The 18,027-nt window shown below is 43.4% G+C and overlaps 2 protein-coding genes across 2 annotated transcripts in view; one reads left to right on the top strand and one right to left on the bottom strand.

Annotated features, from left to right (window-relative positions):
• Igf2bp3 (insulin like growth factor 2 mRNA binding protein 3) overlaps positions 1-4,570 on the top strand; it is a 122,284-nt gene extending 117,714 nt beyond the window's left edge. Inside the window, exons 12-15 of the mRNA XM_052173691.1 lie at positions 103-177; positions 1,067-1,198; positions 1,934-2,047; positions 2,379-4,570. Coding sequence (XP_052029651.1) covers positions 103-177; positions 1,067-1,198; positions 1,934-2,047; positions 2,379-2,477 — 420 coding nt within the window. The 3' untranslated portion in view covers positions 2,478-4,570. The remainder of the gene's footprint in view (positions 1-102; positions 178-1,066; positions 1,199-1,933; positions 2,048-2,378) is intronic.
• Positions 4,571-5,194: 624 nt separating this feature from the next.
• Malsu1 (mitochondrial assembly of ribosomal large subunit 1) lies at positions 5,195-14,436 on the bottom strand. Its single transcript, XM_052173692.1, has 4 exons — positions 14,149-14,436; positions 13,005-13,183; positions 6,790-6,871; positions 5,195-5,402 (listed from the first exon to the last, which is right to left on the bottom strand). Exons 1-4 carry the CDS (start codon positions 14,384-14,386, stop codon positions 5,215-5,217), a joined length of 687 nt encoding a protein of 228 aa, XP_052029652.1. The 5' UTR covers positions 14,387-14,436; the 3' UTR covers positions 5,195-5,214.
• Positions 14,437-18,027: the final 3,591 nt, after the last annotated feature.

Raw genomic sequence — 18,027 nt, 5'->3', positions numbered from 1 at the left:
CTTCAGCTCAGTCAATCATATGCAGATGTCACGCTGGTTTGCCTAAAGTTTGTCAGTGACACCCGAAAGTATCATAACTGGTTGGTGATGGGTCTATTACAGATCGCTCCAGCAGAAGCACCAGATGCTAAGGTGAGGATGGTGATTATCACTGGACCGCCAGAGGCTCAGTTCAAGGTATGTATTGTGGAGGGCACAGGTAACAAGAGGGAGCAAGATGATGTTGCCTTTTCCAGCCCCTGTATCAGTGGAAATTCCAAAGATCAGAGTGGAGCCACACCAGAATTATTTCACACCCATGAGCCTTTAGTTTTGACTTCTGTAATGTTGGTTTACTGTCACCATCGAGATAGTTGGGACCTTAACACTGGCACAGGCACACCTGCCTGGTAATGAACCTTGTAAATCTGTTTTTCAGCGTCCCATTCTGTCTTGGAGGTGGTCTACTCTTGAGTACAGTGGCCCCTTCTTCTTACCTTCACTAGCATGTCCTTGGATCGTAGTTAGAAGGCGAGAGAGCGCTGTGATGGCATGGGACCTGGCTTTAACCACTCAACACTGATGGCTATCTGTGGTCCTGTTGGCCGGTGTCTGTCCTATTTTGACATGGGCTCAGCTCCTTGTGAGCCTGGTGTCCCTGACTACGAAGTTCTTCCCTAGTTTCTTTTGCTCAAGACCAATGCAATCTCTTTCTTATTTTGAGAGTAGGAGAGGCTTTATTCAAGACTAGAGCGTGAATGGTCACTAGCCCCTAAAATCATTCTTAATTAGACCTCCTCCCTAATGCCTTTATTTCCAGCATACTGCTTACTCTTCAGGTGTTACAGATGCATTGCTGCATTTGGCCCATACTCTCTCTTATCAGTAATTTAGTTGTCTTGCCTAGAAAGTTATCCTCAACCCTCTCAGAGGCTCCTGACTACTGCCTCTTAGGTCGACAGTCTTCATTCAGATGTTGATGTGCTACTACAATGGATATTCCAGGCTGATCCAAGCTGTCTTCAAAGTTAACTGACCTTTTGTTTCAAGGATGAATGATACTGATAGGATATATTGTCATCTGTAGGCTCAGGGAAGAATTTATGGAAAAATTAAAGAAGAAAACTTTGTTAGTCCTAAAGAAGAGGTGAAACTTGAAGCTCACATCAGAGTGCCGTCCTTTGCTGCTGGCAGAGTTATTGGGAAAGGAGGCAAAACGGCAAGTACCCTAGCAGCCCTGCCCTGCTGGAGGGGCACTGCAGGGAGCCGGCTCCCCCGGGAAAAATGGGATCATCTCGACCAAGGTTTGGAGGTTTCCTTCTTTCTGTAACCTGCCAGTAAGACTGCTGCATATTTCAGACCAGGGTACTGACCTGGAACTTGAAAGGGGCATGCCACATTCCTTCACACGTATAACTTGAACTTTTTATTCTATAAACTTCACTTCTTAAAGGACAGGAAGTGAAGTTTTAAAATACCTTCAAATTGCAAAAAATAGTTCGCAGTCTTTCTTTCTTTTTCTTTCTTTTTTTTGAGACAGGGTTTCTCTGTGTAGCCCTGGCTGTCCTGGAACTCACTCTGTAGACCAGGCTGGCCTTGAACTCAGAAATCCACCTGTCTCTGCCTCCCAAGTGCTGGGATTAAAGGCATGCGCCACCACCGCCCAGCAGTTCGCAATCTTTTTCAACTAAGTCATTTCCAGTTCTTTTAACTTTAGATTCACACAGAGCCCACCCTGAGCAGAACTTGAAGTCCTGAGTCTGGTTTTGCTGTTTACTTCTGTAATGGGTTTCTTTGTCCAGACCTTTGTTTTAGTCATGTTAAAATGGGAACAGCTCAGCGAACTGTTAGTGGATAAAATGAGCTCTGTAAAGCCAGAGCTGAGTCTGGCTTACAGGAAGTGCTTGGGAGATAAACTTTTTAATGCTTAGTGATATGATTTTATCTATTTCAGGTTAATGAACTCCAGAATTTATCAAGTGCTGAAGTTGTTGTCCCCCGTGACCAGACACCTGATGAGAATGATCAAGTAGTTGTCAAAATAACTGGCCACTTCTATGCTTGCCAGGTAAGTGGCTTCTAAAATGACAAGCTCTTAAGCTCTATCATAGTGCTACCATTCCATATGTATAACTGAACCTTTAGAAGCTCATGGGTCATAATGTTGGGTGGGGCACTGAACCTCTGTCTGCGGTTCCCCCGGGCTATATTTGAACTCCTAGGCTCCAGGAGTTCAGCTTCTGTCCTTATGCACCACTGTGCCTGGCTGTGTCTAGTTTTCCTTTCAGCCAGCACACTGTTAAGTACCGGGCACAAGGATTTCAACTTGATGCTGTTGCAGTAGAGTAACTTAGTAACTTTGAACTGTGCAGATTCTATGAAGTTCTGTCCTTTTATAGGTTGCCCAGAGGAAAATTCAGGAAATTCTGACTCAGGTAAAGCAGCACCAACAGCAGAAAGCTCTGCAGAGTGGACCACCTCAGTCAAGGCGAAAGTAAAGGCTCAGGAGACAGCCACCACAGAGGCAGATGCCAAACCAAAGACAGATTTGCTTAACCAACAGACGGGTGCTGACCCATCCAGAATCACGTGCACGAGTTTTTACCTAGCTGGTTGTTTCTGAGGACCAGGCAGCTCGAACTCCTGTCTCTGTGAGAATGTATACTTTATGCTCTCTGAAACATATGACACCCAGCTTTAAAAAAAGAAAAAAAAAAGTGGGGGTAGGGAAAGAGAACTCTGCACTTCCCTTGTGATATCAAAGTATAACAAACGTGCTAATTTTTCTTAATATTCCTCCATAATGCCAGAAATTGGCATAAATGGTACATTCACTAAATTTATCAAATAAATTTAAAACTAGATTGTTCATAAGTCCAATTGTTGAAATTGGATCAAAGTAGAATTGTCAGAGGAACACAACAGTAAGCCATTAGAATAGAAGAGCTGTTGTTTCCTGTTTCTCTAACACTAACGTGGATAACCTAAGGGAAGTGCCAACCACTCGCTGTTGGCGGGGTATCAAACGTGCATTTTTACTCAACTACCTCAGGTATTCAGTAATACAGTTAAAAGCAAAATTAATTCCTTTTTTTGAAAATTTTATATACTTTATAAAATCTCCAACCGTTTTTTTAAAAAAAAATAAAATTTAACAGTTATCAGCTGATAGGCAAGTAATTGAAAAAGTAATTTTACGTCTGGCCGGTGACAGTAAAGTTGGAAAAATAATTTTCCATCTTTTGAGCCTTTTGACAGTAGTTGAAAGTCCACTAAATGTTCAAAGATAAGGAGCAGTGCTGACTCTGAGAGCAGCGAGACCATGTATTCCTTTGTTCACGTCTGCAATGGTTGTTGATGGCTCTGACAGAGCAGAGTGGTGGCTGGGTCGGGGATGACTGGTGGAAAGGGCTCCGGAAGACCTGGGCGTTGTGTTTAGCTATGTGCGGGGATTCGCAAATACTTTGTGCTTTGACTGTCGCCACGAAAAGGAAGCATGTCAGTGAAGAAATGCAGAACTTAAACAAAATCAGCCTGAGTTTGTTTGACAGGATGCTCAGCTTGCCACCACACTGGAGCTCAGACCACACTCTGAGCAGACACAGATAGGACTGCTGTGAAGACCAGGGGAGTCAGGTGATAGGACAGGGCCGAAAAGCAAAAAAGCTGTCTCCTTGGGCCTGGCACTGTCACTAGCCTAACCTATTCTGAAGATTTTTTAAACAGTGGAAGAATTAAGTCCACCAGAAATCTTCCATGAAATGTAGCAGAGTTTCTGTCTACCCTGCAGTTACCTGACAGGGAGTCAAGGTAGAGGATCCAGCAGACGGTTTTGGGAATTCAGACTGTAGAAATATCTGACTTCCCTTTGCCCTTCCTCAACTTAGTGGTAAAGCCCTGTGTGGATACACGTGGGTGTGGGTAGTCCTCGAGGCCGCGCTGCTCTCTGAACTTGTCTTGTTGCTTTGTTCATAAGGTGGTTACAGTCATATTACACTGACCTTGAGGGTATTATGTAACCCTTCAGAAAATCACTCTGCCTCATCCGTGTTTCAGAATTAACTTCTACATGCTTTTAAGTTTTTCTGAACATCAGCATATCATTTAGACATTGTGAAAATGAATTCCTAAACATTTTCATAAAACCAGTCTATTTTGTAGTTTTAGCCAAAAAGTCCCCCCCTTTTTACAACTGAATTCATCTAGCATTTTCATAACTGCTTAAAAAAAATTAAACTGCTTAAAAAAAACTGTGACCTGCTCTCCTGCTTGGATCTCAGGGGAGATCTGCTTCAGGCCAGAGCTCTTCCTCGGTATTTGAGTTTTCCAGTGTTTGTTTTTTTTTTAACAAACTGACAGGTGCTACATTTCTGTTGGTTTCAATTCTGCCATATTTCATGTCTAACCTTTTAGAGTGGCCAATCATGTTTTACTTTCACTTGAGCACTGGTGGTCTGGAGTACCTGGTACTGAGTAATTCTGTAATTGTGTTTTGTGTTCACCATATACAGATCATTTCTCATCTGTAGTGTGCCCCAAATGCAGCTTCATTTTCCAGGTACCCTGATGCAGAATAAAGTTTTCATCATAAGCCACAGCTTCTGTAGTATGATTTCAGATGAGTATTCTTGAGTTATTTTCTGTGGTATCTTAGAGTAAGCAGTAACCTACCAAGTTATTTTTTCAGCCCCTGGTACAAGAATGTGTGACCCTTGGTTGTCCTATGTAATAGAAACTAAGATCTACAGATTTACATGGCTTTTCCTAATATTCTAAATATAAGTATTGTACTTGTGCCACTTGAGAGCACTCTGGAAGGGTTATAGGAATGCTATCCTCGTACCAAGCACCCTGCTGCTTACTACTGCCTCCAGACATCTCTGGAAACTGGGGAAGGGAGGAAGGCTGATGTGGGTGGGGTTTTGTACCTCCCCCAAGTTTGGCCATTCCATGGCAAAGAAGATTTATGCTTAAACAAAATGAATACTCTGAACAGAGAACTTGAGTCAATCATGGTGCTACCAGAGCATCGTGGTGGAATCTCAAGAGTAAAGACAGATTGCTGCAAACCTGGGATGGATTGCTGGCTCTTGGTGTGTGGGCTGACTTACCTAGTCTCTGCAGCCACAAGCATGAGTGCTCCAGAGGTAGATAAGAACTTGTAGGAACCAAGCAGACAAGGCTAGGACCTGTATTTACAGATGGCTCAAAGGAATGAATGGCATTAACTTTGATTTATTTACATTTGAACTCCACTGGAGTCAGGGATGAAGTGTTATCTTCTAGTCCAAGAATGAAGTCTTCAGGTAACGTCTCAGCTGCTATCTGAGCTAACTGGTCATCAAAAGAACGTAGAGTCCATAATTTCTCTAATTCGTAGGTTTCTCTGGTTTCTGGAAGCATCAAGTGGATCACCATACTGCCTATCAGGAACAGATAAAAATTACAAAGAAGAAAATCCACTGCTTATGTTTTTATCAATGCACATTCCTCACCTTCAACTTCTTAGGGGCAAATGGTAGACCCCTTCCTGCAGAGCGATGCTGTGGCTTTGTTAGAGCACCTGCCACTTAGCAGCAATGATGGCTGTTAACATTAATCCATGGGAATGCAAGCTGGGTCTGTCAAGTTCCTCTGGTCCTACCCTGCAACAGCTGTCTCCCAGGTTTCACTTTTCTGTACATCTTGTGAACAAAGTTTTCAAAGTCAATAGTCCTACCAGATAGGACTTGCCTCCAAGGCAGCTATGCTCACAGCACTGCCTCCATGCCCACAGACATCTTTGTTTTAACTGGAGAGAGGAGAGTGGATACTCCTAATAAGCATCCTGTTCTGCACTATACAAGCTGTTCTCCAAGCATACAGCAGAACTATGACTGACAAAGCTGAGAAGCCCTGCTTACAGCCTTGCTGTCTCACAGCAGAGCACACCAGTGGGCCTCCTCGTGAGCCATCTGACCTGCGGGCAACCTCACGGGCTCTGAGCTCTGAGCCAGCAGTTTATGGTACTGGTGACTGCCACTGCGGCAAGGAACACTGTGCTTTTCCAAAATGGTCGTCTTCATGAAATTGGAGTGACAACTTGTAACCTGGCAAGTTTCGTGTCAACTGAAAGGAGAAATCCTCTACTGAGAAAATGCCTCCAGAAGACTGGGCTGTAAGGCAAGCCAACAGGGCATTTTCTTAATTAGTGCCCAGTGGTCTTGGGTTATAAGATAGCAGGCTGAGCAGGCCGGTAAGCAGCACCCCTCCATGGCCACTTCATCAGATCTTGCCTTCAGGTACCTTCTTGCCCTAACTCCTTCCAATGATGAACTGTTATATGGAAGTGTGAATGAGACAAAGCCTTCTCTCCCCAAGTTACTTTATGCTCATGGTGTTTCACCACAACATTCATAACCCTAACTATGAAAGCTTGCAAATAGGCTAAATCTCAGCTGACTGCCACCTGGCCCAGAGTAGGCATGCAGCTACTATTTTCCCTTAGTAGTTTATCTGTCTGGTCAGAGTTCTGAAACTATGACTTATTAATACACCATCACTCACCTGTGTGGTCCTTACATACAAGGCATACAGTGTGTGTTCTACCAAGAGTGTACTGTCCAGAGTTCTCTGGGTAGGCACAACTTTCACATGTGACATAATCACTTGTGAGAACCTGATATAATCAAATCAAACGTTTACTACAAGAAACAAAATTCAAAAATGTTTACATTGATATGTACTTACTAATTTTATTTCTACCTTTTTGCAGCTGGAAACAGATTAAATAATGGGTATTCATTTGTAACCTGCACACTAGTAACTTACCGAAGTCCACACACAGCCAGTCGTCAGTGTCTTTCCCCTCGATCTTGACGTACGGATCGCTTCTACATTTCAGGTGTTTATACTGAAAAACAGGCCGTGCGTTTAGAGGAGGGGAGAGTCTCTGCTCCTACTTAGGGTCTAGGGACAGTTTCCTTAGACTGAACTTAAGGATTAAATCATTTCACACATCCATCGACTGCCACATGATTCATAATTTAAAGGAAACAATCTCCTGCCCTAACCTCCTTGGCTGCATTTCAAATGACCACCCACAGAATGACAGCGTTTACAGGTCACAAATCAGACAAGGAATTCATATGCAGAAAACACAACTCTTAACAACAAAACATGCAATGAATAGATGAACAGACATTCTCCAAAAGAATTTATACTACAGCCAACAAAAACTAGTACTGATTACTACTAATGCGAGTCTAACCTATGGCATGATATTTCACATCCATATGGATGCCTACTATTAGAAAAGCGAAGTGGGAGTTCTCAGAATGTAGAAAAAATGGACACTTCTAGTGAGAACAGAAATTGTAGTGTAGTCAGTTGTACATAGCAGTTCCTTAAAAAGTTAAAAACTGCACCCTGGAGATTCAGGCCTTTGGCTCCAGCCAGACCAGACAGCACCAAGGGACCAGGCCTTTCTGGCTTCCTGTGGTCCAGAGAATGCCAGCTGTCTAGGCCTCTAGCTTCTGAGGAACCAGAAATCGCTAAGTAACCAGCCTTAGAGGTCAGTGCAGGAACTTGACTCCCAACTGCCACAGGTCCCCTGGCAGATTGGGGCTTTGGTTCCACTGGTTTCTAAGGTCAGTGTGGGTGTGGAGTTCTGACTTGTAAGATTCCAGGGATCACTGCAGGATCCTGCTATGCTCCCAGAGGTTACCTTGGGCCTGAGGCTATCATCCTATCTCCCACCCCAGATGGCAGATTTCCCTGGGTTTGAAGTTTGGCATCCTTTAGCAGTTCAGACGCCACCTGGTGCCTTATAGCTTCGTGGGCAGCGCCACCCTTGGTCCTGCTAACACATACCCAAGACCGGATTACTTCAGCAACTCCATTTCAGCAATCAATACCAAGTTTTACTAATACATAGCTAAATTTCAGGCAGACATTTCTCTTAATGCTGTGACCTTTTAATACAGTTCCTCTTGTGGTGACCCCAACCATAAAATAATTTTCATTGGCACTTCATAACTACCAATAAACTTCATAACATTTTGCTACTGTTATGAGTCATAATGTAAGTATCTGATTTCCAATGGCCTTGGGGTGACCCCTGTGAAAGGGTCATTGGACACTCCCAAAGGGGCCACAACCCACAGGTAGAAAACCTCTGCTCTAGGAAGTTTCGGAAGGAAAACAAAGTATCCAGCAGGCTCAGAGGAAGGGGAAGTCAGGACAAACTTATACCAACAGATATGTAAATCACAGCAAACCCACAAGGAAACACAAGGTCACCACCTCTACCAACCCTCTAAACTCCCATAAGAGAATCCCAAACTAGAGATAGCTGAAATGCGAGAAAGAATTCTGAGTGGTTTTTTTTTTTTTTAAGAATGATATTGAAAATTCAAACAAAGAATTGCAACAAAATAAGAAAATCTATGCAAGCATTTCATAAGGCAGTCTCCAAAGTGAGTTTAACAGATACTAAAGTGAAGGTGAAACTCGAAAATGTGGAGGAAAAAATTAACAAGGAGACTGAAACATTGAAAAGCCATCAAAAGGGAAATAAAGGAAGGGAACTTGAAATGAAGGAGATGGTTAATCAAATGAAAAACACACGATATCATTATCAGACAAGGCTATGCAAGAGAACAATACCCTTGAGACTAAATGGTAAGATTAGTTCAACATATAAAAATCAATAAATATATAAGCTTAAGGAAAGAAACCACATAATCATTTCAATTGATGCCAAAAGGTTCAGCATGTCTTTGTGATAAAAGTTCTAGAGTACGAATAGATGGAATATTCCTGAAATAATCAAGGTTTGCTACATATAACAATAAACTGGTAGCCAACATTAGGTTGAACAAATTTTCCTCTAACATCAGGACTCTACAACTTATGTAATACAGTACTGTAAGTGTTAGCTACAGAGATTAGATAAGAGAAAGATATAGAAGAGATAGAGCAGGAAAGAAGTCAAGCTAGGCCAGGCATGGTGGCTCACTCCTTTGTCTGCAGCTGGAGGCTGGGCAGAGACTGGCAGATATGTCTGAGAGGCTACAAAGTTCCAGAACTGCCAGGGCTACACATAGAAACCCTGTCTTGAAAACCCAAAAAGTCAAACTATCTCAATTTGCAAATAAAGTGGGTATGATGGTGTGCACCTTTAATCCCTGCACTCAAGAGACAGAAGTGGATGGATGTCTGTGAGCTCCAAGCCAGCCAGTGCTGCACAGCAGAGACCTTGTCTATAATTAAATAAGTAAATAAATAAATAGCAAACCAGCCTCCACCTGAAATAAAGACCCAAAAGCCTACTAAAAAACTTTTACTAAAGCCTAATAAAAACTTTAAGGTGCAGAATACAAAGTCAATCTGTGTTTTAGTTATGTGTGTGTGTGTGTGTACAAAAAATGGGAAAACATATTAAAAATAACTTCACATTTACACAATGGAATACTACTCAGCTATTAAAAATGACGAATTCATGAAATTCTTATGCAAATGGATGGAACTAGAAAATATCCTGAGTGAGGTAACCCAATCACAAAAGAACACACATGGTATGCACTCACTGATAAGTGGATATTAGCCCAGAAGCTCTGAATACCCAAGATACACAGACCACATGAAGCTCAAGAGAACCACAGTGTGGGTGCTTCGGTCCTTCTTAGAAAGGGGAACAAAATACTCACAGGAGCAAATAATGGAGACAAAGTGTAGAGCAGAGACTGAAGGAAAGACAATCCAGTGACTGTCCCACTTGGGGATTTATTCCATATACAGTCACCAAACCCTGACACTATTGTAGATGCCAACAAATGCTTGCTGAAAGGAACCTGATAGCTGTCTTCTGAGAGTCCCTGCCAGAGCCTTACCAATATAGAGGCAGATGCTCACAGCGAGCCATTGGACTGAGCACAGGGTCCCCAATGGAGGAGTTAGAGAAAGGAGTGAAGGAGCTGAAGGGGTTTGCAACCTCTTAGGAAGAACAACAAAACCAACCAACCAGACTCTCCATAGCTTCCAGGGTCTAAGCCACCAACCAAGGAGTACACATGGCTCTGGCTGCATACGTAGTGAAGGATGGCCTTGTCAGGTATCAATGGGAGGAGAGGTCCTTGTTCCTATGAAGGCTACATAGACGCCCCAGTGTAGGGGAATTTAGGGTGGAGAGATGGGTGGGTGGGTGGAGGAACACCCTCATAAAAGGGGGGGATGGGATAGAAGGGTTACAGGAGAGGGAACTGGGAAAGGGGATAACATTTCAAATGTAAATAAAATATTAAAAAAAAAACCTTCAAAAAATTAGATATTTAGGGATTGTGGTGGTTTGTATATGCTTGGCCCAGAGAGTGGCACTATTAGAAGGTGTGGCCCTGTTGGAGAAAGTGTGTCACTGTGGGTGTGGGCTATAAGACCCTCCTCCTAGCTGCCTGGAAGTGAGTATTCTGCTAGCAGCTTTCAGATGAAAATGTAGAACTCTCAGTTCCTCCTGCACCATGCCTGCCTGGATGCTGCCAAGCTCCTGCCTTTATAATGGGCTGAACCTCTGAACCTGTAAGCCAGCCCCAGTTAAATGTTGTCCTTATAAGAGATGCCTTGGCCATGGTATCTGTTCACAGCAGTAAAACCCTAAGACGGATCTATGAAGTTGGAGAAGAGAAGGATCTCTACAATGGAAACTTCAAGACACTGAAAATGAAAATCACAGAAGACAATCAAAAGGACAGACTTTCTCTGCTCTTGGATCGGCAGACAGTGTGAAAGTGACTTTACTACCAGAATTAATTTATTGATTTAATGCAATATCTATCAAAATCCAGTGCTGTACTTCATACTTCACAGGCTTAGAAAAAAATGTAGTGGAACAAGACTGTGAACAGATGAGCAATCCTAAGGAGCAAGAGCGCTGCTGACCTTGAGTTACCCAGCGGAGTGTATGGTGAACATCGCCAAAGGCAGCCTGGCACAGATGGCTATAAGGCTATAAACATCGCCAAGCAGGGGCTCTCCAGCTGGCCCTGTCCTTAAGAGCATGTATTCCTTTTGAAGGGCCTGGATCGTTCCCTGCACCCACGTGGTGGCCCACAACCATCAGTAACTCCAGTGCCAGGGCACCAAACACCACCTTCTGACTTCCAAAGGCACCAGGCACACAAGTGGTGCACATACACATACATGCAAGCAGAACACTCATATACATACAATTTAAAAATCTAAATAATAATAATTAAATTATATGTAGACCAATGGGATAGTAGAAAACCCAGAACTAAAACTATGCTGTGCCCACTTAATTTTAAACAAGAGAAAAACAGGTATTGGGGAAATGAAAGATTCAGCAAATGGTGCTGGTAAAACTGGACATCTACCACAGAAAAACTAGATTGGATTAATATCTTTCACCTTATTTAAAAAAAAAAAAAAACAACTCATGAATCCACAGCCTTTAATTTAAAAAAACATTAAACACTGAAACTTACAGGAACTATCCCCAAGGATCAACAGATGGGGCTACTTGGAAATAAAGGCTTCTAGTCTGGTTAATTTCACAGTGTGATGATTATTATTCACAGGTTCTTTATAATAAATTTTAATTTAACAAGTTAAAAACAGAATGACTATATGATCCAAATATTCCACCTCTAGTAGCGTACCCAAAGTTAAAAGCAACAGACAGCTCTACGGCCATATTTAGAATGGTGGTCACAAGAACCGAGAGCTGGGCACAACACAAGTGTGCATCGATGGGGAAATGGATGAATAAGAAGGTCTATGCATCCAGCAGGGTGTACTGGGCTGGGGTGTAGCTCTAGGTACAGCACTAGTACTCACAGGCCCTGGGCTCAATCCCCACCACTGAACAAGGAAAAACAAAACAACCAAACAAAATCCGGCACATGCTACAACACAGGAAAATCTTGGTAACACAATTTGAGTCACAAAAGACTGAATGCTATATGATTCTATTTGTAAGATACTAAAAGTCAAATTCTTTCTTGCCCTTCCCATATAAACATTTTGTAAAAGTAATTTGTACTTCTTTACTCTTGTGCAACTTCTCTGAAAAACTTTTTTTTTAAATACTCAAAAGCCTTACACCTTGGCAACGGTAACTTTTCATCCACCCCCAGTTGCAACTGAGAGATTTTGCCTTACAACTCTGTCCATCCTTCTTGGTCTTCCTGTGTCCTCACTTGACTGATCTGATGGTAGTGGCATATATCTTTAATCTGGAGGACCTCTGAGTTCAAGACCAGCCTAGTCTATGAAGTGAGTTCCAGAAGAGCCATGGCTACACGGAGAAACTCTGCCTCGGTAAAAACAAACAAACAAAAAACAACCCACTTCCTCCACTCTACCATTCTGCACTAGGTTTGCTTTCAACCCGCCTTGTCTAGGCATCCCTAGCTGTTCTTGACCAACTGTTAACCAAGGGCGTCTACTCAGCTGTAGAACAGTGCCACGATCTCCTGGGAGCTGCTGGGTACACACACACTTTTTTTTTCCTGTTCTGAATCACATTCAATCCAACTAGAAAATGACCCTTCTTCTTTCTGCTGAGACCGCAGTTAACAGCATGGCTCAGTTCCCAACAACTACACGGCAGCTCACAACGTCCTTTAATTCCAGCTCTGGGAGGACAGAGCTTTCCTCTGATGTTCATGGGCACAGACATACACAAGAAATATAAAATAAAAAGAAGCCTCTAAGTCTTTTAAATAATTTTTAAAATCTTCAATAGCTAAAGGCTATGAGACAGGTGCCACTCTAAAACAGACTCATACAGTCTTCTGGCTTGTTTCAGATTACTAATTTTCCTTGTCACAAAAGACATGAATTAGAAATAATTAGACACAAATTATATAGACTTAACAGCGCTAAGTACTTGTTCCCAAACCGTTCATTCTAAGAAACCATACAAAAATCACTCTTGGGAATTCTGGCAAGCGGGCTTCCTCTGTAGCCTCTGAGTGTTACCAAGTCACTCTCTAGATAAAGGTTCAAAACAAAGGCGTACATCCTACCATCTTCACAATGTAGTGGACCATAGCGTGTAAGTGCCGGGTGGATGTCCCACTACCAATTACAAAATAGTCCGTGTATCTCATTTCTGGAGGAACCTTGATCACACAAATGTCTCTTGCATTTTCTTGCCTCAGAAGTGAAACCAGCATATCGATGTCAAACTTGGCACCAATGTGATCTGAAAATGCAGAAATGCTTGTGTCAGATGGCTGAGGAAAATACAGACCTACATTTATCGACAGAAGCAGGCTGACACGAAGTCTCCTGGAGACGAAGGAACTGCTCTTGTAAGAGTGCATTTATATCCAAAATGCTTTGGTGAACACCAGGCAGGAGGATCTCAGGTTCAATGCTAGGTTGAGCAACTCAGGAAGACAATGTCTAAAGATTGAGGTTTTTTTGTTTATTTGTTTTTTTTTTTAAACTAAAAGAGGAAAGGTGTCCTTCAGTGACAGCATGTTGGCCCTGAGTCCAATCCCTAATACCATCTCCACCCAAGACAAAACAAACCAACCAACCAACCAGAACTCAGCTTAAAATTGGACCTAGACAACAGTTTCCTAAAGCACTGCTCAGCCTCTCTAGGCAGAATTACTCAGATTACAGACACTGAATACTGCGGATTACCATATGGAAGCAGCACAGTTCTATTTATTAGTACTAAAATGAACAACACATGGCAAATGCAGAGATGCTACACAACGATCAGCGGCATGATTTGAGGGAGACGACAATATCCTAGGACATGGGACACGTTAAATCGAATCACAGCTTTAAAAGGTTACTTAACTATATCGTGAGGTAGGCGGTTTCCACAGCCTTCAACGGATATGAAGAAACGTGGCTGCTAGAGCTAGTGCTACTAAGACCAATCTGCTACGACCCTAGGTAGATCCTGAGGCGGGGTGTGGACCCTGGACTGTGATGCCAAGGGCCGGATGTGGCCAGTTACATATGACTGGGATTTTGAAGACAACACGCCAGCCACCTGGCCTCCCAGATACTTCGCTACGCAAAGGAAAGTTGGTGCCAACCAGCCTCACAAATCCCTTCCAGTTGTGCATCTGCACGAATGGCTATTTCTCTTGCCCCCGCCAGGGCCGCCTGGGTCAAGCCCGGCCACCAGCTGCCCTGCCCGCGTACCTGCGGCTCCGGGCTGCAGGCGAGCGTCGCCACCGGTCCGCTCCTCGGGCTGAGGCCCATGGTGCAGGCCGCGCGTCAGGCTCGGGGTCAGGCAGGTCGCGGGCCCCGCGGGAAGCCATCGCTCTGCCAGCCGTGGAAGCCAGGGAACCGACGCCACTGAGGGGCCCGCTCTCTGGGAGGCCGCCCTGCGCCACAGCAGCGGCCACAAACGCAGCGCGGGGCACCAGCCCGGACCCATAGCTGTCGCGGCGACTTCTCCGGGGGGGCGGAGCTTCCAGGCGGCTCCAGGATTCTACGTCACGAAGTGGATGGGGCTGTAACCGGAAACAGATTTAGACAGATTGGCTGGGGAGTAGTTCATTGAGGAATGACATGGAAGATGTTGACAGTGGAGGCTTCCGCTTTTATTTCCCGCACTCGGGAGGCAGAGGCAGAAGATCTCTGAATTCGAGGCCAGCCTAGTCTACAAAGTGAGTTCCAGGCCACCCGGGACTACACAGAAAAACCCTGTCTCTCTTTAAAAAAAAAAAAAGAAAGAAAGAAAAGAAAGGAAGGAAAAAAGAGGGGAAAAAATGAGTTCAAATAATCTTTGATCTTCCAGAGGTCCTGAGAATTGATTCCCAGCAACCACATGGTGATTTCTTAAACCAAAGTGCAAGCCCCATTCCCCACACTCGCCTTGGGCACAGCATTCCCTGAGCTTCAGGGTCATTTGCCCTGAGTCAGATCTCTACCTGCCCACAGGCAATATTTCAAGAAGTTACACTGGCTGTTCATTAAGGCTCGGTAGCAAGAACTTTACTATTTCATGCCAAGGGCAAAAACAACTGGGTACCTGGCGGTGTGTGTGTGTGTGTGAATCAGTCTAGTTCTGAGGATAAAACTACACCTTCATTATGCACAGGGAAGGAACAGTCAGCAAACTTTTATTGACAAGGGCTTTCACCTGTAGAGTACAGATAAGAGCTGAAGCAATGACGAGATGCTGTGACCATCTCTAGAACACTGAGATTCCCTTTTTATGCTAGGCCACGCTGCCAATTATCTCCCTGTCCCCAGGAGGTAGCTAGTTCTGTAAAGGCTTCCTCTCTCCTCTCTAGGCTGCCCTGCTCACTTTTCTTAGCAAGTGTAGCCCATACTACCCACTGTCCAACATCTGGAAGCAGCTGTTCCACAGTTTCCAGTTGTTATTCCTAAGGCATGATTTATGATAGTCTTCTCCTCCCTCCCTTCTTTCCTTCCCTCCCTCACTCCCTCTTTCTCCCTTCCTTCCTTCCTTCCTTTGCTTCCTTCCTTCCCTTCCTCCCTCTCTCTCCCTTCCTTCCTTCTTTCCTTCTGTTCCCTCTTTCCCTCCCCTCCTTCTTTCTCTTTCTGACAAAGTTTCACCTAATCAAGGCTGACCTTCAACTCCCTATGTAGTAGAGCATGACTCTCTTCTACTAATCCTGATCCTCCTGCCTCTGTCTCCCAAGTGCTGAGGTTTCAGGTGTAGAGCACAACACTGGCTGAGAATTGCTCCCTGTGTGTACTGTATCTTAGCCTTCTAGGGTCGTTGTAATAGAGTACTATAGACTTGATGGCCTGTAGGACAGAACTAATGTGCTCCCAGTTGAGGTTAGAAATCTAAGGTCCAGGTTGTCAGGTTGACTTCTGGTGGTGCCTCTCTCCGTCACTTGTAGATGGCTACCCTTTGACCATGTTCCCACTGGGTGCTTTCCTCTTCTTGGAAGGACATCAGCCATTGCAGATTCTGTCCTTATGAGACTTCACATAATCTTAATTAACCTCAACACTTCAACATTTAAATCTTTGGATGTTTTGAGACACATAATTCAGATCACAGCAGTTGTCTTTGTCTGCTGCGCCTTGGTTTATGATGGAACATAGCCCAAATAAACTAAATTTAAATAAAATTCTCAAATTGTAAATTAAACATACAGTAAATAAAAAATGGGATAGGTTTCATACACCTTATCTACCCAACATCCTAGCTAAACACATGTACCTCAGAGAGCTAGTGTTTTTCCTTATGATTGTTTGGGAAATTCTGGCCACTACCCAGAATTGGGGAAAATATTAAATACCACAAAATCTACCCTGGGGGGGGGGAATCAAAATTCAAAATCTGATTTCTAGTTTCTACTGTATTTTTACTAATATTTTGAAATACTAAATAAATTATGCAAAAGATAATTACTACACAAGAAAATCTGAGCACTAACTGGATGTTTTATTAGAACAAAATGACTGCTAATTACTTTATATATGATGAGATAATTGTATATTTTCTTAAAAGATCTTAGTTTTATAGAAAAATAAACTGAAATATTTTCAGATAAAATGATATAACTTCTGGAATTTTCTTTAGAAATTAAAGTGAATAGGGCCACCAGAGCTCTGTGACCTGGGTCGATCCCCGGAAGTAAAGGTGGGAAGAGAGAATTAATTCCATAATGTTATCTTCTGACCTCCACATGTACAAACACACACACACACACACACACACAAATACATACACAAACACACATACAAATATATACACATACACACACAAACACACACATGGCTAATCAATAGATTTGATAAAATAAATTAAAATGACTAAAGAGATCAATTAGATAGGGTTAGCCATAAATTGAATAATGATTTGAATTTAATTATGGATTTTGTTTGTATTTGAAAATTTCCACTCTAAAAAACCCCACAAATTAAAATAAAACCAAAACAGGCAACTGGTTACTGTTTTTAACTTTTAGCATTATGATTTTTGTCTCTAAAACTTCTTAGGGGTAAGCCCCCATGCCTTGATGCTCCTCTCATTATGTTAGCAGTCTGTCAGTTTCTTTCAACTTCCTCTTCCTAAATGTGTGATGTGGGCTCAACTTTATTTTCAAATTCTATGACTTGCTCTATCTAATTCCCAGGCTGGCCTTGAACCCCCTCCCTTGGTCTCTTGGGCTGGGTCTGCACCACGGTGCCCAGATGAGACACACTCGGTGCCCAATGTCTGCCAGAGTTGCCAGGCTGCTTCTCTTGGCCCACTCATAAAGGATTAGTTGTACATGTGTTCACTGAGTTGCTTTTAATTGTGAGCTCATGCTCTTGAGGTTTTATCTGTGGCTTGGCATTCCTGCAGAGAGAGTTCACATGGCTGCTGCCAGGCAGGCAGACAGATGCATCCAGAACTACTTTAAACATGATGTTTAGCTCTTCTTTTTTGTGCTAGCTTATGTTCGTTTTAAAAACTTATTTGTGTTTACATGTTTGTATAAATGTTCACCACATGCCTGTGGGTGACCTCAGAGTCCACAGCAGGATGCCCTGTCCCTTGGAGCTGGAGTTACAGGGGGTAGCTGTGAACTGCCTGATAAGGGAACTGAACTTGGGTCCCTGGAGGAACAGTTGATGCTCTTGAACAGCAGAACCACCTCTCCAGTCCCTGCAAATCCTTGCTTTGAGCTCACAGGCACAGATGCTCCTGGCTGGGATTCAGTTCACTCCAGGCCCCAGCACGTGTCCCTCTTCAAGTGTGTCTCTCTGCTGCCTCTGTGTGGGTTGTCTCTGTTCTGTCCCAGGATCCTGGTTTTATGCAGGAGAGTCATCCTGACAGTGCCGGGCACCTGGGGCTTCTTCCATTCTGTCCCTGCTTCCTCATTTGCTGATCTTCTGCCCCAAAGGCTGACTGTATGTGTGTGCGTGTAACCCAGTTCCTTGAACTGGAAGAGCAGCCAGTGCTCTTAACCACTGTGCCATTTCTCCAGTCCCAAAGACTGAGTCTTGACACTCACATTTTAAGGGCCCCCAGATTGTCTGTTCATTTGCCCCTCTTGAGAAAACTCTGGCTTGCTGCTGATTTTCTCCTATTGTCTTTGGGGATGG

Source organism: Apodemus sylvaticus, chromosome 2 (genome assembly GCF_947179515.1).
Source record: "Apodemus sylvaticus chromosome 2, mApoSyl1.1, whole genome shotgun sequence".
Lineage (NCBI taxonomy): Eukaryota > Metazoa > Chordata > Mammalia > Rodentia > Muridae > Apodemus > Apodemus sylvaticus.
This window is presented reverse-complemented; position numbering and strand designations above follow the sequence as displayed.